General features: G+C 44.0%; 2 protein-coding genes across 3 annotated transcripts in view; one reads left to right on the plus strand and one right to left on the minus strand.

The window, feature by feature from the left end:
* MAOB (monoamine oxidase B) overlaps window positions 1-22,471 on the minus strand; it is a 119,954-nt gene extending 97,483 nt beyond the window's left edge. The window contains exons 1-2 of one of the 2 annotated variants that reach the window (XM_085006370.1): window positions 22,364-22,471; window positions 21,854-22,005 (exon numbers count right to left, since the gene is read on the minus strand). Coding sequence is in view for 1 of the 2 variants with exons in the window: in NM_001001864.1 (NP_001001864.1) it covers window positions 21,555-21,600 (46 nt within the window). In the remaining variant the exon portion in view is untranslated. 2 annotated transcript variants of the gene reach the window in all.
* LOC106506951 (uncharacterized) lies at window positions 18,899-22,947 on the plus strand. Its single transcript, XM_085007843.1, has 2 exons — window positions 18,899-21,912; window positions 22,839-22,947. Exons 1-2 carry the CDS (start codon window positions 21,204-21,206, stop codon window positions 22,859-22,861), a joined length of 732 nt encoding a protein of 243 aa, XP_084863969.1. The 5' UTR covers window positions 18,899-21,203; the 3' UTR covers window positions 22,862-22,947.
* Window positions 22,948-23,011: the final 64 nt, after the last annotated feature.

The raw sequence follows: 23,011 nt of genomic DNA on the forward strand, positions 1-23,011 counted from the left end.
CTAGGGAAAGTCGTTCTGTGTTTCCTGGCTGCTCTTCACTGATGAACCCTGAGTCCCTTGCTCTGGGTCCCCTTCCCATTCTGTGTACATCAGTCACACATGAGTCAGCAGTTGAGGGGTCATCCCTCCAGAGATGTGCGTGCAATGTGAATACAGGCCTCTACTCAGAACCCTCAGGATTCAAAGCACAGGATTCCTATCTTTCTCCCTCCAGCAGAGGGGCCTTCTGGTCATCCCTAAACGTAGACTAAATGAATGGTTGTCTCCTCTACCCAACTATAAAACCAACAGCAGATTACTATTAAAAAAAAAAGACATTAATTTTTCTGGCTTTTAAATCATTTGCTGGAGTTCCCATCGTGGCTCAGTGGTAACGAACCCAACTAGTATCCATGAGGATGTGGGTTTGATCCCTGGCCTTGCTCAGTGGGTTAAAGGAGCCCTCATTGCTGTGGCTCTGGTGTAGGCTGCAGCTGTAGCTTCAATTTGACCCCAAGCCTGGGAACGTCCATATGCCACAGGTGTGGCCCTAAAAAGCCAAAAATTTTTTTAAGAAATCATTTGTCAAATCACACAGAGAATCATATTTCTGGACATGCTGATTCAAAATGGTGCAACTCATTTAAATGCCATTAATGATCATTTCCAAGAAGTACAATCAAAAGCTTTCCTGTTATGCACGCAATGGAATATTACTCAGCCATAAAAAGGAATGAAAACATGCCATTTGCAGCAACTAGAGATTACCATACTAAGCAAAGTAAGTCAGACAAAGAAAACCAAATACCATATGATATCATTTATATGTGGAATCTTAAAAAAGGATGCAAATGAACTTATATACAAAACTTAGAGAAGAGACTTGTGGTGACTAAGGGGGAGATGGGTGGGGGAGGGAAGGATTGGGAGGTTAGGTTTAGCACATGCAAGTTATTATATACAGAATGGATAAACAATAAGGTCCTACTGTACAGCACAGGGAATTATATTCTGTATCCTGGGATGAACCATAATGGAAAAGAATGTATATGTGTGCATAACCGAGACACTTTGCTGTACAGAGAAATTAACACAACATTGTAAATCAACTATACTTCATACAAACTTTTTAAAAATAAAAAAAAATGTTACCTGTCAAAACTCTACAGCAGCCTCCCTTGGAATCCTGATCTTTTATTCTTCTAGGTCACTTGCTCAAACCCACCTGATATGAATGTCCTTTAACTAAGGACCCTGAATCTCTTAACCTCTCCACTCAAATACCACCCACAGTTCTCCTCATGGCCTCACTTTCTCCTTGGTCCATCTGGCGTTCCATCAACCATTTTTATAATCGCCTTCGGTTATCTTCAATTCTCTGGGAGAAATCCCACAGGAAGCTGCATGGAATGGTTGTAGGATTAGGGGAGGAATAGCAGTAGACACCAACAGTACCCTGTTGCCAAGAACCCAGAATCTGAGCTGGATCCAAAATGGTAGCCTACACTAGAGGGATGCTTCTGACCTGTATCCAGTCTTCACAGATGAGGGGTGTCTGTTTCATAATGTATCCCTTGGCTGCACTGCCACACATTTCTCCACTAAAGGAGGAAATCCGTCTTTGTAGCAATTCCAGATCAGAGGCTATGAGTTCCAGCTCTAAATCGGCCCACAGAGTGGTCGGAGAAGAACTGAATTCCCCGGAGCGTGTTTGGGCCAGTGTCGTGGTCAGCCTCCACCCTCCGCCCCTGGTCCAAGGACTCTCATGGCACCTAAGAGAGGTTATTCAGAACTGAGGAGGCTCAGGACCCTCCCCAGCCCTGTTGGCTTCTTATATCCTGGAAAAGGCCAAGTCCTTGAATGGTTTCCACCTCCAACTGACCGAAGCTTTGTGGTTAGAACACCCTGTGATGTGCAGAACAAAGATGCTGTTCAATCATGGTCTGTCTAGCTTAGGGTCCATGCTTGGCAAGAAGTTTCTGAGACTGACTTCCATACAGAAGCTTTAGGAGCTTCAACAGAACTAAAAAAAAAGCAAGGAGAAAAGGATTGGGCAGAGGGTGAAGCTGAACTGAGATGCAGTCACAACAGAGGCTCCAGTAAATCCTACAGGGCACTCCAGAGCAGAGATGGCCCTTCAGAGTTGACCTGAATTGAAGCAAGGGGGCAAAGCCTCTACACCCTCATTATCTGTTACAGAGAAGTCAGCTCCTTCCAGTCAAGGGTAATTTCCATTTCAGAGTCAATGGTAAGAGGAACAAAACTGACATTTCAATGCCCCATGTATATTACACAACAGATTGAAGTTTCAACCACATAAGGCTATATTTTAAGGAAGAACATTTGCATTGGCTAATTATCCCTCCAAGTAATCCTATCACCAAGTCTTCCTTCAGGTCCTCTGAGGCCCTGAGGCGAAGCTGCCATCTTCCTCTCTTCTGGGTCATCTGAACCCAATAACCATCTCTGTCTCAACACCCACCACCCCTCAGAGCATTCAGCTGTATATAGCCATACGTGCCTCCCTCTGTTTGGTGTACTCTTCAAAGATGGAAATACATAGCAGCCATCTGTTTATTCCCACACCTAGCCCAATGCTTGGTAAACAAGGCACTCGATAACGATAACGGTTTATGGAATGAATGAATGAACCCACGCATGAGCAAACTTGACTGCTTTTTCTCCCCTGCAGAAACAAAAAAAAATAAGAGCACACATTTGATGAAGTGAGGCCAACCCATTTGAATATATGCCTTGATGTGTGCTTATTATCAGCACTTAATAAGGGCTGTTTTGCTTCACCTGGCATAGCATAAAAGGGCTATTCTGAAACAGTCAACTGTATCTTCTAGGACTCCTAAAGAAACCCAGATCTGTCATAGGACTTGAATGCAAACTAGAGAGGAAATTAAAATGTAAAACATGAAACAGCTGATCGAACAGCTTTTGCAATAGATGGCGGACAAAGGCTACATTCATGTCTTATCTCGATGGGTAAAAATAATTCAAGCATGGTTTGCTACACGACTATTCTTTTTTTCTCTTTTGCACTGAGTCAAACTTCTGGAAGCACAGGATAAATGGTGTTCAAAAAATTTTAAAGCACGCTAAAAAATATGTTCCTAGTAAATGACGGTAGGCATAAAGTATTAATTGCAAAAGGGGTTCGCCTACATACTGTAGAGAGCAAAAATGACTTAGCACCACCGAAATTTTACACAACTAAAGACAGTCTATAAAAACGAGTACCTACTGGAGTTCCCATCGTGGCGCAGTGGAAACGTATCCGACTGGGAACCATGAGGTTGCAGGTTCAATCCCTGGCCTTGTTCAGTGGGTTCAGGATCTGGCATTCCAGTGAGCTGTGGTGTAGGTTGCAGACTCAGCTCTGATCTGGCGTGGCTGTGGCATAGGCTGTGGTGTGGGCTGGTGGTTGTAGCTCGATTAGACCCCTAGCCTGGGAACCTCCATATGCCTCGGGTGCAGCCCTAAAAAGACAAAAAGACCAAAAAAAACCCAAAAAACAAAAAACAAAAAAACCCACTAGTACCTACAACTTCATTAAATTACAGCTCCAAACTAGTGAAGAATCATGATTTTCTCTGTATTGTGTCAGAGATGCAAAAATACTGGTTTCCTATTGAAGTACCGAAGAAGCCCATTACGAAAATTCCACCTTAAATTAATAAAACTTTCTTGGAGTGACAATTTTCCAATCATTACTAAATGCCCTCAAAGGGTTCCCAACACTTAATTCTAGGAATTTCCTAAAGAAAAAATCAGAACTATGTGCAAAGATTTAGGCATAAGAATATTTATAATAGTTTTGTTTAAAATAGCAGAAATTTGGAAACAGCAGAAATCTTCAGGATTGGTAAATAAATACAATTGTATGAAATAATATAAAGTTATCAAGATCATATAGAAGAAGAGCATTCTCTTGAGCCTCCAAGGGCCCTGCTACCCGCCCAAGACCCCAAGGGGTGCTGAGACCTAGTGGACCAGCTGCATAGGACTGCCAGCTCCAGGCAGGACCCCCTGCAGCCCAGAAAAGCTGCAACAAGCCTGGCCGACTTGGGAAAAGATCTCAGACGGTCTTTCTGAGTCAGGCTGTCCTGGGGAGGAGCCTCTTGAGTCTCCAAGGGCCCTGCTACCCGCCCAAGACCCCAGGGGGTGCTGAGACCTAGTGGACCAGCTGCATAGGACTGCCAGCTCCAGGCAGGACCCCCTGCAGCCCAGAAAAGCTGCAACAAGCCTGGCCGACTTGGGAAAAGATCTCAGACGGTCTTTCTGAGTCGGGCTGTTCTGGGGAGGAGCCTCTTGAGTCTCCAAAGGCCCTGCTACCCGCCCAAGACCCCAAGGGGTGCTGAGACCTAGTGGACCAGCTGCATAGGACTGCCAGCTCCAGGCAGGACCCCCTGCAGCCCAGAAAAGCTGCAACAAGCCTGGCGGAATCGGGAAAAGATCTCAGACGGTCTTTCTGAGTCGGGCTGCCCTGGGGAGGAACCTCTTGAGTCTCCAAGGGCCCTGCTACCCGCCCAAGACCCCAGGGGGTGCTGAGAACCAAGTGAAATCTGCTACCATCGTGGGGTGGACCTCCCAGTCCTGTCTGCCCTCAGGAAGTCCTCCTTTGCTTCAAAGAAACACTGTTAGTCCCATCAACACTCCAGAAAAGCCACACTGCCTCAAAAAAAGATTGACCAACAACGACAGCCCTCAGGAAATATTCCAGGGCAGTGACAAGGCAAACACTACCCGATAACGGAGAGTACAACTCCCTCAGGAGAAAGAAGACAACAAGCAAGATGAAGAAGCTGAGAAACCACCCCCAGTCAAACCAACAGGAGAACTCACCTAAAACAGTCAACAATGAAACTGATCTCTGCAGTCTGACAGACCTGGAGTTCAAAAGAGAAATAGTGAAAATACTGAAGGAATTAAGAGAAGATATGAACAGCAATGCAGATACCCTCAGAAAGGAGCTAGAAAATATAAGGAGGAGCCAAGAAAAACTAGAACATTCATTTGCAGAGATGCAAACTGAACTAGGGGCAGTAAAAACCAGAATGAATAATGCAGAAGAACGAATCAGTGATATGGAAGATAGAATAATGGAAATCACTCAATCTGGTCAACAGACAGAAAACCGAATCAAAAAACTGGAAAGCAATATAAGAGACCTATGGGATAATATAAAACGGGCCAATCTACGCATAATAGGAATTCCAGAAGGAGTAGAAAAAGATAAGGGAATGGAAAATATATTTGAAGAAATTATCGCTGGAAACTTCCCAAATCTAAAGGATACTGGATTCAAGATACAAGAAGCACAGAGGGCCCCAAACAAACTGAACCCAAACAGACCCACACCAAGACACATCATAATAAAAATGGCAAAAGTTAGTGATAAAGAGAGGATCCTAAAGGCAGCAAGAGAAAAACAGAATGTTACCTACAAGGGAACCCCCATAAGAATATCAGCTGATTTCTCTACAGAAACACTACAGGCCAGGAGGGAATGGCAAGAGATATTTAAAGTGCTCAAAGGAAAAAATATGCAACCTAGAATACTTTATCCAGCAAGAATATCATTTAAAATAGAAGGGGAAATAAAAATTTTTCCCAATAAACAAAAACTTAAAGAATACAGCAACACAAAACCCAGGTTAAAGGAAATATTGAAAGGGCTTCTCTAAACCAAAAAGAAAGGAAGGAAAGGGAAGAAAAAAGAAAAGAAAAAAAAAAAAAGAAGAAGAAGAAGAAGAGGAAGAACTAGGACTGAGGAAGATACAATCAGAGAGCAGTCACTCAAATAAGCCAGCATACAGATTTAATCATGAACATGCTTCAAACAAAATAAAATTAAAAAGAAAAAAATAAAAGAGTCATCAAAACCATAAAATGTGGGCAAGGGATGTTAGGAGGTAAATAATCCTTTTTGTTTGTATGTATGTCTCTCTTCTTAATTTTAATATAATAATGAAGTGTTTGAACTTACAGGACCATCAGGCTAAAACACACAATTATGGGAAGGGGTTAGCATACTTAAAAAACAGGGCAACCACAAGCCAAAACCAAATATTGCATTTGCAAAAAATGAAAAAAAAAATACACTCAAGCAGATAATAACAGGAGACCATCCAACCAAAAAAAAAAAAAAAGAAGAATGGAGAACCATAGAATCAACTGGAACACGAGGATCAAATGGCAATAAATAATCATCTATCAATTATCACCTTAAATGTCAATGGACTGAATGCCCCAATCAAAAGACACAGAATGGCTGAGTGGATAAAACGGCAAAAACCTTCAATATGCTGCCTACAAGAAACTCACCTTAGGACAAAAGATACATATAGATTGAAAGTGAAAGGCTGGGGAAAAGTATTTCATGCCAATAGACATGACAGAAAAGCAGGAGTTGCAACGCTCATATCAGACAAAATAGACTTTAAAACAAAAGACATAAAGAAAGACAAAGAAGGACACTATTTAATGATTAAGGGATCCATCCAAGGAGAGGATGTTACTATCATCAACATATATGCCCCAAATACAGGAGCACCCAGATACACACAACAAATATTAACAGACATAAAGGGAGATATTGATGAGAATACAATCATAGTAGGAGACCTAAATACCCCCCTCACATCAATGGACAGATCCTCTAGACAGAAAACCAATAAAGCAACAGAGATCCTAAAGGAAACAATAGAAAAGTTAGACTTAATTGATATCTTCAGGACACTACATCCAAAAAAATCAGAATACACATTCTTCTCAAATGCTCATGGAACATTCTCAAGAATCGACCACATATTGGGACATAAAGCGAATCTCAATAAATTTAGGAGCATAGAAATTATCTCAAGTATCTTCTCTGACCACAATGCCATGAAATTAGAAATCAACCATGGGAAAAGGAAAGAGAAAAAACCTACTCCATGGAGACTAAACAACATGCTACTAAAAAACCAATGGGTCAATGAGGAAATCAAGAAGGAAATTAAAAACTATCTTGAAACAAATGATAATGAAGACACAACCTCTCAAAATCTATGGGATGCTGCGAAAGCAGTGCTCAGGGGGAAATTTATAGCAATCCAGGCCTTTCTCAAAAAAGAAGAAAGATCCCAAATTGACAACTTAACCCTCCACCTAAATGAATTAGAAAAAGAAGAACAAAGAAGTCCTAAAGTCAGCAGAAGGAAGGAAATTGTAAAGATCAAAGAAGAAATCAATAAAATAGAGACTCAAAAAACAATAGAGAAAATTAATAAAACCAAGAGCTGGTTCTTTGAAAAGGTGAACAAAATTGATAAACCCCTGGCCAGACTCACTAAAAAGAGGAGAGAAAGAACCCAAATCACCAAAATTATAAATGAAAAAGGAGAAATCACAACGGATACAGCAGAAATACAAAAAACCATAAGAGAATACTATGAACAACTATATGGCAATAAGTTTGACAATCTGGAAGAAATGGACAATTTTCTAGAATCTTACAGCCTGCCAAAACTGAATCAAGCAGAAACAGACCAACTGAACAGACCGATCACTAGAAATGAAATTGAAGAGGTCATAAAATCACTCCCTACAAATAAAAGCCCAGGACCAGATGGCTTCACAGGTGAATTCTATCAAACATATAAAGAGGAATTGGTGCCCATCCTCCTTAAACTCTTTCAAAAGGTTGAAGAAGAAGGAATACTCCCAAAGACATTCTATGAGGCCACCATCACCCTCATTCCAAAACCAGGCAGAGATACCACCAAAAAAGAAAACTATCGCCCAATATCATTGATGAATATAGATGCAAAACTTCTCAACAAAATCTTAGCCAACCGAATCCAACAACATATCAAAAAAATTATACACCATGACCAGGTTGGGTTCATCCCAGGTTCACAAGGATGGTTCAACATACGCAAATCAATCAACATCATACACCACATTAACAAAAAAAAAGTCAAAAATCATATGATCATCTCAATAGATGCAGAAAAAGCATTTGACAAAGTTCAACATCCATTCATGATCAAGACCCTCGCCAAAGTGGGTATAGAGGGAACATTCCTGAATATAATCAAAGCCATTTATGATAAACCCACAGCAAATATAATCCTCAATGGGGAAAAACTGAAAGCCTTCTCACTCAAATCTGGAACAAGACAGGGATGCCCACTCTCACCACTGCTCTTCAACATAGTTTTGGAAGTCTTAGCCACAGCAATTAGACAAACAAAAGAAATCAAAGGCATCCATATAGGAAGAGAAGAGATCAAACTGTCACTGTATGCAGATGACATGATTCTATACCTAGAAAACCCTAAGGACTCAACCCCAAAACTCCTTGAACTGATTAATAAATTCAGCAAAGTGGCAGGATATAAGATTAACATTCAGAAGTCAGTTGCATTTCTGTATACCAGCAATGAAGCATTAGAAAAGGAATACAAAAATACGATACCTTTTAAAATTGTACCTCACAAAATAAAATACCTCGGAATACACCTAACCAAAGAGGTAAAGGACCTATATGCCGAGAACTATAAAACCTTAATCAAAGAAATCAAAGAAGATGTAAAAAAATGGAAAGATATTCCATGTTCCTGGATTGGAAAAATCAATATTGTGAAAATGGCCATCCTACCCAAAGCAATCTACAGATTCAATGCAATCCCTATCAAATTACCCAGGACATTTTTCACAGAACTAGAACAAACAATCCAAACATTTATATGGAACAACAAAAGACCCAGAATCGCCAAAGCAATCCTGAGAAACAAAAACCAAGCAGGAGGCATAACTCTCCCAGACTTCAAGAAATACTACAAAGCCACAGTCATCAAAACAGTGTGGTACTGGTATCAAAACAGACAGACAGACCAATGGAACAGAATAGAGAATCTGGAAATTAACCCTGACACCTATGGTCAATTAATCTTTGACAAGGGAGGCAAGAACATCAAATGGGAAAAGGAAAGTCTATTCAGCAAGCATTGCTGGGAAACCTGGACAGCTGTATGCAAAGCAATGAAACTAGAACACACCCTCACACCATGCACAAAAATAAACTCCAAATGGCTGAAAGACTTAAATATACGACAGGACACCATCAAACTCCTAGAAGAAAACATAGGCAAAACACTCTCTGACATCAACATCATGAATATTTTCTCAGGTCAGTCTCCCAAAGCAATAGAAATTAGAGCAAAAATAAACCCATGGGACCTCATCAAACTGAAAAGCTTTTGCACAGCAAAGGAAACCCAAAAGAAAACAAAAAGACAACTTACAGAATGGGAGAAAATAGTTTCAAATGATGCAACTGACAAGGGCTTAATCTCTAGAATATACAAGCAACTTATACAACTCAACAGCAAAAAAACCAATCAATCAATGGAAAAATGGGCAAAAGACCTGAATAGACATTTCTCCAAGGAAGATATACAGATGGCCAACAAACACATGAAAAAATGCTCAACATCGCTGATTATAAGAGAAATGCAAATCAAAACTACCATGAGATACCACCTCACACCAGTCAGAATGGCCATCATTAATAAATCCACAAATAACAAGTGCTGGAGGGGCTGTGGAGAAAAGGGAACCCTCCTGCACTGCTGGTGGGAATGTAAACTGGTACAGCCACTATGGAGAACAGTTTGGAGATACCTTAGAAATATATACATAGAACTTCCATATGACCCTGCAATCCCACTCTTGGGCATCTATCCGGACAAAGCTCTACTTAAAAGAGACACATGCACCCGCATGTTCATTGCAGCACTATTCACAATAGCCAGGACATGGAAACAATCCAAATGTCCATCGACAGAGGATTGGATTCGGAAGATGTGGTATATATACACGATGGAATACTACTCAGCCATAAAAAAGGATGACATCATGCCATTTGCAGCAACATGGATGGAACTAGAGAATCTCATACTGAGTGAAATGAGCCAGAAAGACAAAGACAAATACCATATGACATCACTTATAACTGGAATCTAATATCCAGCACAAATGAACATCTCCTCAGAAAAGAAAATCAATCATGGACTTGGAGAAGAGACTTGTGGTTGCCTGATGGGAGGGGGAGGGAGTGGGAGGGATCGGGAGCTTGGGCTTATCAGTCACAACGTAGAATAGATTTACAAGAAGATCCCGCTGAATAGCATTGAGAACTATGTCTAGATACTCATGTTGCAACAGAAGAAATGGTGGGGGAAAAACTGTAATTGTAATGTATACATGTAAGGATAACCTGACCCCCTTGCTGTACAGTGGGAAAATAAAATTTAATAAAAAAAAAAAAAAAAAAAAAAAAAAAAAAAGAAGAGCATTTAAGACACGGTTAAACATGCATAACCTGTTAGACTACCAGTGAGTATGATAAATACAGTAGATGGTTTGCAAAAAAAAAAAAATATATATATATATACATATATATATATGCATGTGTGACAATAGTAATATAGTAATAGTGACTGGTTTTTTTGTAGGGATCATTATAGATTATTTTAATTTTCTTTCTGCTTTATTTTATAATTTACGGATTTTTCACAATAAATATGTATTATTTCTGCAATTCGCATTTTAAAAAAAAGTTCCCACCTCTCCAGAAAAAAAACCTGTAAATAACCAAGAAAGAATGTGATTTCATCTTTCATTTACAGCAGTGGCCTTCTTCCTTAAAAATTTCCAGGACACTGTGGTTGTTCATTAATTTGCTTATTAATTCCTCACTGTACCCTAAGTTATCTGAAAAAGAGGCCCGGCTGGATAACAAAACTCTTCCAAAGAGCTTGTTGCTATCATGTGAAAAACTGGAAACCAACCCAAAGACATGAGATAGAATGAAACATGATTATAAAGACACAATTTAAGATAGAAACACAACTGGGATCACAGGACTAAAAAGTAGCTCCAGCTCCAAAAGATGAAGGAAGTCAGGACTCAAAATTCACTCTAAAAGAATCATGGGAGATGTGTGCAAGGTAAACAGAAAGGGGGTATTATTTAGACGGGAACGAGTGCAAACAAAACTAAGGATCTAGAAGGGCCCCTTTGACATTGTGCAATTCTGCTAAGTGGTGACGATGATGACAACGGGTCCAGCGTGAACAACGGCCCAGATAAGGGGTGACTAACATAAGGTCAAGAGCTTAACCTTCCGGCCTGAAGTGGAAATTAACTAGAATACGACATTTAAGATGCCATCACCTGGAGACTATGGCGACATGACTCACCTCAGGAAGGTTGAATCTACCTGAGTTGCCCTCTGAGTCTGCCCTCTGCCAAAGCGACACGTTTCAATGACAACTTCGATGTTACAAAATAGGATGAACCACTAGTGAGTGAGATTGCCTAAGGCGTGTGTTTGTCATTTCATAAGCTGGGTCACAACCCTTAGAAAGAACATCACTTTGATCTTTTATTTTTTAAGGAAAATTTTAAAGACACTCAAGTCCTTCAATTCACATATAAAACTTCAATGGGAAAATATTATTTTTTGTGACTGTTCTTCAGGACCTGTTTGAATTCCACTCCCTTAATGAGAATTTCTCCAACTCCCAGGGTCTTGAGTGATTTCTTCTGCCTGAGTCCTTGGGTCCCATGGGACAGAACTCAATTATTCATTATTTCTAGTCATTTCTTATTGCTTGTATGTGCTGGTCTTGTGTCTCCGATTGCAAAAACATGCTGTAAGTCAACTATACCTTAATAGCATAAAATTTAAACAAAGAAAAGGAGTTCCTGTTGTGGCTCAGCAAGTTAAGGACCCGAGAGTGTCTCCTTGAGGATATGGGTTTGATCCCTGGCCTCACTCGGTGGGTTAAGGATCCAGTGTTGCCGTGGCTGTGCCGTAGGCTGTAGCTGCAGTTCTGATTGGACCCCTAGCTTGGCAGCTTCCATAAGGAATAAAAGAAAAAAGGAACATAAAATAAAATAAAATGGAAAACCAACACTTGCTGACTTGAGATCATTGCTTACTGGGACTTGGTTTCCTGTAGTTACTTTACTGAGTTAACAGAAGAGGTTGAAGATGGATCCACTTTGTGAACTTGAAAGCAGAAACAGTGCATCTGAAACATTAGTGCTTATCTCCCACTCAGTATCCTTTGGTCATGTTCTTCTTCCAATTGCCCTTCTTCCTAAAGCTGAGGGTTCATCCTCCAGGCCAGTGATTTTATTCAAAAGAAGTGGCTATAGGCCTAGAGCCAGCCCTTTGGCCTCTCTTGGTCTGCTTTCCTTGGCTGGAAAACCTGGTATTCTTACTAGCAGGTAAAACTAAAGATGTTTCTATCTTCAGTCACCAATATGAGAGCATACTTTTTTTTTTTTTTTTTTTTTTTTTTTTTAGCTCAGAAGAAATGTATGGGATTTGGAGGTTCAAAGTCAGGAAAGAATTTTATACCATTATCAAGAGAAATAATGCCTTTTATTCAGAGACATTCCTGAAAAGCTAAGCCTAACAAACTCGGGGCCCCTGCAAAATGGTAATGCTGCACGTTGTCTTCCTACTTGTTGGGCCACCTTGACACATATGGAGCTCCCGGGCAGCACGGGGGCGGGGGTGATCAAGATCCAAGCCGCAGTTGCAACCTACGCCACAGCTGAGGCAACAGTGTTAGGCTGGGGATCAAACCAGCACCCCAGCTTTCCAGAGATGCCGCAGATCCTGTTGCACCACAGCAGGAACTCCTTAACGCTGCACTTTTAACCTGAGCAAACTTCCAAAGTACTCTGTTAGGCAGACAAAAATACGCATTCTGAACATAGCCCCTCAGTTTGGCCCATTTTTTGGACTTAGAAGTGTATTCATTTTTGTACATTTGCAGGATCCCTCAGTTAAGTATTGCCTGCTGACTTGTAAAAATAGCAGAGTTAACATTTACCGAGCATTCCAGAAGTTAGCCCCAGGACCACCACTCCACTTTATAAGTGAAGATCTGAAGAACTAGCCCAAGCTATACAGCTAGGGACACAGGTACGATTTGAACCCAAGTCTTAGGCTCTCAGAGTCCTTGTGTTTAATTAACTTCTGTGTTATTCTGCTTCCTCCAGGAAGTGAAAGGTTAGTCCCACTGTTTGAATAGATTTCTGGCTGTTAAGGCTTATCTTCTCTCAGTCCAAAGCCTGAGAGGACCCATGATCTTGATCAAGGGATTCTATCAATTTAATTCAGTCTCCGGGGGCTGGGGTGAGTTGGGTTTTTTGCAGAGCAAGGGAGATATATTATATGAAGTCCCTGATTTTGAGAGCCTATGATCAAGTGAGGCCTCGCAGATGCTTAAACAGGCAATTTAAATTAAATATGGTAAATAAGGTCTAGGGATGGAGAGAGAGACACACACACACAGGGAACATTACCAAGACTCTAAGTATAATGGCCATAAAATCCAAAGATGAAACTAAAGTTAGTGGTAGTTCTGATACAAAGTCAAGTTTCATTTGTCTCAGGTGCTGACTTGACGTTTGCCGTTCTATTATGACCTTGTCGCCTGTAATAATTTATTTTTTTTATGGCTGCACCCATGGCATATGGAAGTTCCCAAGCCAGGGAGTGCATCTGAGCTGCAGCTTCGACCTACACCGCAGTTCCGGCAATGCCAGATCCTTAAGCCACTGCACCACGCAGGGGATCAAACCAGCATCTCCACAGTGACCCGAGCTATGCAGTCAGATTCTTAACCCATTGCACCATAAGAGGAACTTCTACTCACTAATTTTAAATGGTAGTTAAATGGCAGACATTGTAATTCAATGCACTTCAGTCAAGTGCATATGCATATGGAGTTTGAATCTTGAAGGGAATTAAGAAATGTAGGAACATTAGAATTTGGTGATAGCAATACTAGTTGTGATTACTGCTCCCTGGAGAAACACTTGACACTGGAATATTACATGGATTTGACCATGTCCACAGAACATAAAAATGCTCCTGAGACTCAAAATATTAGAGAAATAAGTTAGAAACTAAATTATCTCTTAAAGTTCTTAAGATAAATTTGAGCCAGAGGCCACCTGTGTATTTGTTGTATTTATTTAATGCAGGAATCATTAAAACAGCTGATTTTTTTTTCTTGCCGTTTCATTTAAAAGCAGATTTTTTCCCCAGGGATAATCTGTGTATCTGTGTGTATTCTTTCTTCTTTCTTTTTTTCTCGTAACCATTTTCGTAATTGAAATATAGTTAATTTACAATGTCGTGTTAGTTTCATGTGTAGAGCAAAGTGATTCAGTTTTATATGTATATATATGTATGTATATATGTATAAATATTTTCTTTTTAAGATTATTTTCCATTATAAGATATTGAATATAGTTCCCTGTGCTATACAGTAGGTCCTTGTTTGTTATCTATTTTTTGGGTTTTGTTTTTTGTTTTTTTTTTCTATTTTGTATATAGTAGTGTGTATGTGTTAATCCCAAACTCCTAGTTTATCTCCCCCCCCCCCCCCACAATACCACTATCCCCTCTGGTAACCATAATTTTGGGGGGTTTTTGTTTGTGAATCCATTTCTCTTCCGTAAATCATTTGTATCATTTTTTCAGACTTCACACATAAGTGATATCATATAGTGTTTTTTTTTCTGACTTACTTCACTTAGTATGACAATATCTGGGTCCATCCATGTAGCTGCAAAATGGCATTATTTCATCTTTTTTATGGCTGAGTAGTATTCCAGTGTGTATATGTACCACATCGTCTCGATCCATTCCTCTGTCGATGGACATTTAGGTTGTTTCCATGTCTTGGCTATTGTAAATAGCACCCCTATGAACACTGAGGTGTATCTTTTTGAATTAGATTTTTTTTTCTGGATATAGGCCCAGGAGTGGGACTGCAGGATCCTATGATAACTCTAGTTTTAGTTTTTTAAGCCACCTCCATAGTGTGTTCCATAGTGGCTGCACAAATTTACATTCCCATCAACAGTGTAAGAGGCTTCCCTTTTCTCCACATCCTCTCCAGCATTTATTACTTGTAGATTTTTTAATGATGACCTTCTGACTGGGGTGAAGCGATACTTCCTTGTAGTTTTGATTTGTATGTCTCTAATAATTAGTGATATTGAGCATCTTTTCATGTGCCTGTTGGCCACCTGTATGTATTCTTTGGAGGAATGTCTACTTAGGTCTTCTCTCCTTTTTTTGATTGGGTTGTTTGTGTTTTTTTGATAGTAAGCTGAACGAGCCACAAAACAGCTTATTTTCGAACTTCGATGACACACATATCAGTGGCATTACTCAACGTGTATGTTTTTCCCATTGTTCCAGTGTGAGCAAATGATATCAAAAGAAATTCGAAGTCCTTGTTACAGAGGAAATGGCTGCTCTGATAGTGGGCAAAAGCCAAGAGACTGGAACCAACTGCTCCTGCAGTGCCAGTTTCACCGGGAACAGAAGAAACCAGTGGTGGTAGAGCATGGAGATTAAGAGCATGGCGTTTAACCTTGGCTCCACCACTAGCTGTGCCACCTTAAGCTAAATTGGTAATCTTTCCAAGCCTTAATTTTCTCATCTGGAAAACAGGGATCATAAAGGTATCTACTTCCAAAAGTGGGTTAGAGGATTAAAAGAGAAGATGCATATAAAGGGCTTGAAATGGGGTTTGGCATCTGGCAGGCACACAGTGGACTTTCACCATTATTGTTAAGTAGGTTGACAAAATGGCCACAAAGCACAAACGGATCTGAAGTATCAGTGTGCCGGCCGACTGACTCCATGGTCCAACTTTGGGTCAAGGAGGTATCTAATGGCTGTACACACACACACACACACACACACACACTCATGGAATATTATCTCATAACACAGACGCTGCTTCACAGCCCTACTTTCTCAGCTTGTATATGATTCACTAACACAGATGATGTAAGAAGGTCAGCAGCTAAACTGAAAGACAAATCTTAAACTCCAGTTCTTGGGAGTGTATGTTTAAGGGAGAAACATATCAGAAATTCGAAATCCAGAACCCATTTCTATGTGAAGGTTTCTAATGCATTTGGTGCCTGGCAGATGTTAATATCAGGGTCGCCTCGCCTCGCTGTCACTCAATTTAGCATGGACACCACACTCAAAATGCTAGCTCTTTTATTAGTAGTAGGAAATAGTATTATTAATGAAATAAATAATAGTCCCATGTATTATTTCTTATAATTAAGACAGGAGGCAGGTGGCTAAAACGAGGACGAGGTCAGAATGAGAACGGCAGCCAGGCTGGGGTCGTAAGGAAATACAGAGCCTGTGCTCCCCTGACTCCTCTCTGGGAGGGTGGGGGTCGGGGGTAAATAAAGGGATGGCATGGGGCACGATGAGGCCAGAACCATGCCCGCACGTATACCTTGCATCCTGCTGCCGCCTTCTAAATGCTGCACAGCAAGAAAAATCACTGGTTAGGACAGAGGTAGAAGTGATTACATAGAGCTGCCTGCCTCTGCTCCCCCAGATGGAAAAACCCTATAAGCTGAAAATGGCTGTTATGTCCCAAAGGGTACACGCTGAAGACACCATGACCACCGTGTACAGCCTTTCCTGTGCATTCTTTCTAATCCTCGCAACGATCTCTCTGCCCACAGAGGCATTGGGAGTCTCATTTGTTTTGGCCATGCCCACCGCATGCACCAGTTCCCGGGAGGCCAGGGATCAAACCCGTGTCACAGGTGGGACAGTCACCGGATCCTTAACGGCTAGGCCACCAGGGAACTCCAGGAGTCTCCATTTAAAGATAAAGCAGCTGGGAGTTCCTGTCGTGGTGCAGCAGAAACGAATCTGCCTAGGAACGCTGAGGTTGCACGTTCAATCCCTGGCCTTGCTCAGTGGGTTCAGGATCCGGCGTTGCCGTGAGCCGGGGTGTAGGTCACAGACGCAGCTCGGACCCCGCGTTGCTGTGGCTGTGGCATAGGCTGGTGGCTGTGGTGTAGGCCGGCAGCTGTAGCTCCGATTAGACCCCTAGCCTGGGAACCTCCCTATGCTGCGAGTGCGGCCCTCAAAAGACAAAAAAATAAAAATAAAAAGAAATAAAGATAAAGCAGCTGAAGGACAGGAAGGGAAGGGAAATTTTAAGGTGACACAATAGGTTAAGTGTGGGAAGTGGGATTCGTAACATGTGTGTTTGATGCGGGATGTGTGCTGTTTTCACACTGTCACAGTGCCTCTCTAGAGCCTGTCCCTGACTGGGATACACAAACTTCCAAGGGTTTCCAGACGATCACTCCTTTTTAGCACCTGCAGGTGGGTTACAGGAGCCCAGGGAGGTTCTCCATCTTTCTTCATCAAAGGCGAGGAGGGAGAGGCCACATCCGCCTACGGCGGCCCTTAACTCTGGATCCAGCCTGCAGCAGGCTTGCCTCCTGGCTGCCCAGATCACCTCCCAGGTGTTAGCGACTGTTCGGTTCCCACTCTTCCAGGCTCTTAGCCAAGCGCCTGCCACTCTGAGATGGCCAGATCCCCTCTGTTAAGCTTGGAAAAAAAATATCCTCCTTTCTGCTTCAAGTCTCCCTTTTTTAGCTTTTATTCTGAGGCTTGGGCAAGAGCCATTCCAGAACTGCAAAAGATAGTCTCCATGGTTCGACCAAACCAAACATCAAAACTGAGACTCAGGACAGAAGCTCCGTGTGGGAAATGCCATGACGCTGCCAAGTCGCCAGGGATGACCTGCCCCTTGGGTGAAGAGGTTTCCATAGGTGTGCGTTTATATACCACACACGTTTCCCCAAAAAAGCTGTTCTACGGCTTCCTTGGAATTTTTCAAAGATTAAAAAAGAAAGTTATATATTAACCAGCTGATACCCTAGTACATCTCTGTTTATGCTGAAGGGAGCGATTAAAATTTGCTGACAGCCTCAAAAACTATCAGAGAATTACTAGAATATCCCCAGTTTAATAATTAACAAAGTTAAAAAAACAAAATCCAGAGTCTACTTCAGACCTTTTTAAAGCCACTGCACCAGTCACCTCCTAATGCTAAAATTCTGATTTTACCGCTTTTCCCATTCTCCATATGGTTTTGGCAGGAAATGCAAGAGGACTGGTGGTGAACGGATGTGCACTGCAGATGCAATCATTCGCTACTTTGCTGGGGTAAAGTTGAAGTTCATTAATGCAACACATTTATTGAGTGCTAACTGGGCCAGGCAGAACTTTGGAGCCGGGGGTGGGGGGTGGGGGGGTGGGGATTCTCAGGGAGAAAAAGAGACACCTCCCCGGGCTCCAGAGGTTTACAGCCTAGTGGAGGAGAAAGATAATTGAATGAGAAATGACACTAATAGGTGAACAATTAAAAACTCATGGAAGAGGACAAGACGGCAGAAGAGCATTAAACAAAGGCGTCTAAGCCCGTCTGGAGGGACCGAGGAGGGCTGTCCCGGGGAAGGATATCTGAGCGAAGGTCTGAGGTTAACGACGTGTTTTTCAGTTTCTCGGTATCCTCATCGCTCTCATCAAACCATAAAGAATGACTGAAATAGCTTCCTCCCTGTGGAGGAGGTAAGCACGCCCCCTTCCCCATTCAGTTCAGTCCTCGGCACCCACTCTTCTTGGTTTGGGTCATTGCATGGACTTCAGTGACTTCCACGAAAACTTCTCTGTCACACAAATCTGGAAGCCCAACCTCTTCCTCACATCAACAGCTGCTAGTCTCCTCTCCCTGGGCATCCTCTCGGCATCTTCCATCTTCCCCCCAAACCTACTCTTCTTCTGCTGCGTGCCCCCTCCTTTGCATCCCCATATTCTCATCGTTTGACCCACGTTACTCTGTGAATGAAAAACCCTCAGGGGCTGTGCCTGGACCACAGAAGCAACTAGATCTTTGGGGGATGACATACAAGGCCTTTGTAGCTTGGTTTCTGACAAGCCCCCCAGCCAACTCCCCACACCTAAGTTCTTCTTCTTTTTTTTTTTTTTTTTTTTTTTTGTCTTTTTGCCGTTTATAGGGCTGCTCCCTCGGCATATGGAGGTTCCCAGGCTAGGGGTCGAATCGGAGCTGTAGCCACCGGCCTACGCCAGAGCCACAGCCACGCGGGATCTGAGCTGCGTCTGCAACCTACACTCCAACTCATGGCAAAAGTGAATCCTTAACCCACTGAGCGAGGCCAGGGACCGATCCCGCAACCTCATCGTTCCTAATCGGATTCCTTAACCACTGAGCCATGACGGGAACTCCCCGAAGTTCTTTGTGTTTCCTAAGCATGCTACCACGTTTCTACACACTCATCGTGATTCTATATAAGCTGTTCCTCAGCTTCAGATACTTTCTTCATCCAGTCTCCTGGTGAATTCATATCCATTCCTTAAGACCTACTTCAGATGTCACCTCCTCTTGGAAGCCTGCCCGGATTTTCTCAGGCAGAGTTCGACATTCACCTTTCCTCGAACTTTCTGCACGTCCTGCCCAAACAGGACTGTTCGTTGCTCCTAACTGCCTCCCACATCGGCTTGGGGCTATGGCTCTGTGTAATTCATCTTTCCTTCCCTTTGGGCTAAGAATGTGGGACCGGAAGCGCAGGTTCATTGAATGAGTGGATAATGAATTAAGGACTAGACCTCTCTTATGGTACCCACCGCTTTCTACCCAGTACTATCTTTGGATACCCAATCTCCCTTCCCAGATGGACAAATCTTCCATGACAAGGACAATGGGGTCTATTTTTGCATCCTCTACCGCAGCCTGCCCTCATGCCTATGGTTTGAATAAATGAGCAAAACTCTGGTCAAGATCTTGTGTCATACTTATGTTAGACTTTGCAAGGCCATTTTCACACACATTGCTTCACTTACCTTCCGCAAGGACCTTGTCATCTAGCTGGGACTAATTGGTGCTATCCCCATGTACCAGATGAAACAACTGAGTAAGGCCTTGAAACCCCTGCTTTCTTGGTTTTGAGAACAATGTCTATCACAGTCTGGAGAAAAGGCAGATCTACTTATCAGTTCCTTGTTTGGAGAGTTTGGGGGGGCAAAGTCAAGATTCACAACTGTTGTGAAAATAGCTAAACCCTTATCCTTCCTCCCAGATGAGTCTAACATGAATAATTTGAGTGAGCTTGAAGGTTTGGAGTACGAATCAGAAAGACCAAAATGAAGGGGAAAATAGAAGAATCTGAAGCCATTAGACATATTTTGGGCAAGAAAAGGACATTTGAGGCCTGGAAAGAGAAAATTCAGCTTCCAATAAGAAGGCGTGCGGTGCAAGGGGGCATGGAGAAGCATCGTAATATTTTCTAAAACAGCGAGGTAGATGTGCTTTTAAATCCAAGTTCCTCGAGGAATGAAGATGCCAAAAATACTGAAAGAAAAATGGAAGCTCTATGGCCTTGGCCCGCCACCGTGCACTGTCGTGCTTATGCATCCGCATGCCCACAGCTCCGGGCACACAGCCTGGCACTGGTGAGCTCAGGAGGACTGGGTAGGCAGAAGTGGCAGCCTGACTCAAAGGTGAGGAGGGCCAGATTGAGGGAGCATCCCAGAACCAGGGCAGCATCCAACATTCAACATCTTGGTTTCTTCACCTGGCTCAAGCCAGTCAGAGCACCTCTGCCCTGCCCACCTCACAGGCAGCAAGGTGCAGCCCTGCTCCTGAGATGTGGTTAGGGCACATCTTTAGCCAACACATTCATGGGTTTTGGAAGTGTCCTAATCACGGCTCAAGCACCAGGAGGTCCGGAGGGGGGGTGGGGGGGGTGTTGGGCTAAGTAAGGCATCCCCACGAGTCTGTTCAACAGGCTGTTCTGGAAGCAATGCTTATTTCCACTGGCCCCTCCCCCAACGGGTGGGTTCTCCCACGGACCCCATCTGTCTTCTGGCTCCTGTTTCGGGGGCCCTGCTGTGTGCCCAGCCCCCCTCCCCCACCTTCCCCGTGTCTAAGAGGGCAGTTTCTGTCCCCATTCCTACTGGGCTTCTGGGTCACCCTCCACTGAGTGGAGGGGGGGGGGAGGGGAATGAGAGGAGAAGGGGCATTTGACAAGATGGCCCTGCAGCCCCAAGGGGACCCAGGGCAATCAGGGAACCACAAAGAACTGGGGTCAGAACTGGGGTCAGAACTGGGGTCAGGGGGGTCATCGGTAACCAACTGCCCCCGGGTCCAATTCCTTCTTTCTCAACCGGGAGCTGTTCAAGGTCATTTTCCTGGCTCCAGAATAACAACACGGACCGAGGCACACCTGTTCCAGCTGAGGCGGTAGTGTTCAGGTCAGGTTGGGGCAAAATGACTGCCCTTTCTGCCACCCCCTGGCAAAAGTCCCTCGCCTGCCCACTTTCTCCCCTCCTCGCTTCAGAAATTCCAACAAGGGCAGGCTTGGCCGCAGTCCTGGGGAGAAGTTCAAAGTCTAGCCCCAGACCTTCCGCAGACTTGCAACCGCCGGCTTCTACCGGGGTGCGCACCAAATCCTTGCCCGGAGGGAGGATTCCGTGTGCGGCGCTGGAGACCCCCTCGATCCCGGCCCGCGCACCGAGAGTCCAGGGGCTCCCCTCCCCCACGGCCGCCCCGCGCACCTCGCGGGGGCGGCCACTTGTCGGAGCCCGGGAGGAGGAAGGAGGGCGCGCGGCCGCCACTGACCTGAGATGCCGCCCCCTACCACGACCACGTCGCACTTGCTGCTCATGGTGCTCGCCCTTCTCTGGGCCGCCCCGGTGGCCAGCTGCTCGGGTGTCTGGATCTCGGCCCCTGCCCGCTGCGCTGCCCCCGCGCGCTCGCGCCTCCGCCGAGCGGCTATATTGCCCGCCCAGGGCGTCAGGTCGCGGAGCCCCGCCTGCCCGCCTACGCGCTGGCCGGATGGAGCGCACGGCCCCCGCCCCCGCCCGAAGCGCAGCAGCTCAAAAACCTGGGGAGGGCGACGCGAGGGACAGAGAGATCACCTGGGGCCTCCAAGACGCCGTCCCCAGGGCCACCACCCTCTGGTCTTCTGCGCTGCAGGGTATTTTCCCATCAGCTTCCTAAGGCGCTGTTCAGCTTGGGGGCTGGGAGGGTGGCAGATTGGGGTGTCTTCCTCCAGCACCCCAGTGCCTCCCTGGAAAGGTGCAATACAATAGCAAGCGGTAAATGAGGGCTTTTCTGGTAGCGGGCACACCGTACCGGGCATTTGACATGCGTGATTCCAATTCAACCTTATGGCAACCCACTCTACAGATGAGGAAAGTGAGGTAAAGGGACAAAGGCAAGATAAAAAGCCAGAAATAATAATTGCCAAAAGAAAAAAACCCAGGAAGAGTCCAGGACCCACCTTGATCTACCCTCCCCGGTATTGCCAATATCTTGGCATATACTTGAGTGGCATTTCCCACCCCCTCTCATCTGCCTTCCGATTACCCACTTCTTTCCCCACGCTCCCTGCCCTATGCCCACGGGGAGCTCAAGAAGGCTCTTGCCTGGTATTGCCCATGCAACACCTAAAGAGTATTTTACAAAGCCTCCTGTTTGCAAGGAGTCAAAACAGCTCAGTGGGTCTGCCCTGTGAGCTGCCAAAGCAGGAATCCAGGGAACGGGTGTTGTCAGGCGGAGGCCTTGGAGGGGCAGGGCAGAATTCAGAGCCTCCCCCAAGCAGGAAGGGGAGCTAGTTATGGCCCTGGGAAGAGGGCCTTGGCTCTGCCAAACGTAGGGGTGATTCAAGACCGTAACAGGTGTTTAAGCTGAGGCAGCTCCAAGTAAAACAGAGGTGTATTTCCTCAGACCACCAGGAAAGCCAGCTCTGAGAATCAAGTGGAAGAAGCAATGGCTTTTCAAGAAGTAATAGGGTGAAGGGCTTCTGTTCAGACCAGGGAAGCAGTGGGCCTGGTCGGGGGCTGGCTCCGGGTGTGGTGACTTGATGACAGCCTGAAGTAAACCTGCGTCTCATCCCCCCAGCCCGTGCTGCCAGAGAATTCTGAGCCTCTGCTGCCCTCAGATTAGAAGCGGGTTTTGGTGTGTCTGTGACTGAAAAGTCACAGGGGAAGGTCTTGGTCCAACTCTAAGGTGAGTTCTAGGAGCTTGCATCTCTCCTGCTTTGGCATAAAACAGCCCCGGTACTTGAATGTCGA

Source organism: Sus scrofa, chromosome X (assembly GCF_054392235.1).
Source record: "Sus scrofa isolate SSC_HxYL_T2T_F1_AM1 chromosome X, Sscrofa_HxYL_maternal_Yorkshire_Landrace_v2.0, whole genome shotgun sequence".
Lineage (NCBI taxonomy): Eukaryota > Metazoa > Chordata > Mammalia > Artiodactyla > Suidae > Sus > Sus scrofa.

Coding starts and splice junctions, on each gene's coding strand:
- LOC106506951 (XM_085007843.1), top strand. CDS start 21,204: ATGACTGCCCTTTCTGCCACCCCCTGGCAAAAGTCCCTCGCCTGCCCA. Junction 21,913..22,838: donor CTGGTCTTCTGCGCTGCAGG/GTATTTTCCCAT, acceptor TCATCCCCCCAG/CCCGTGCTGCCAGAGAATTC.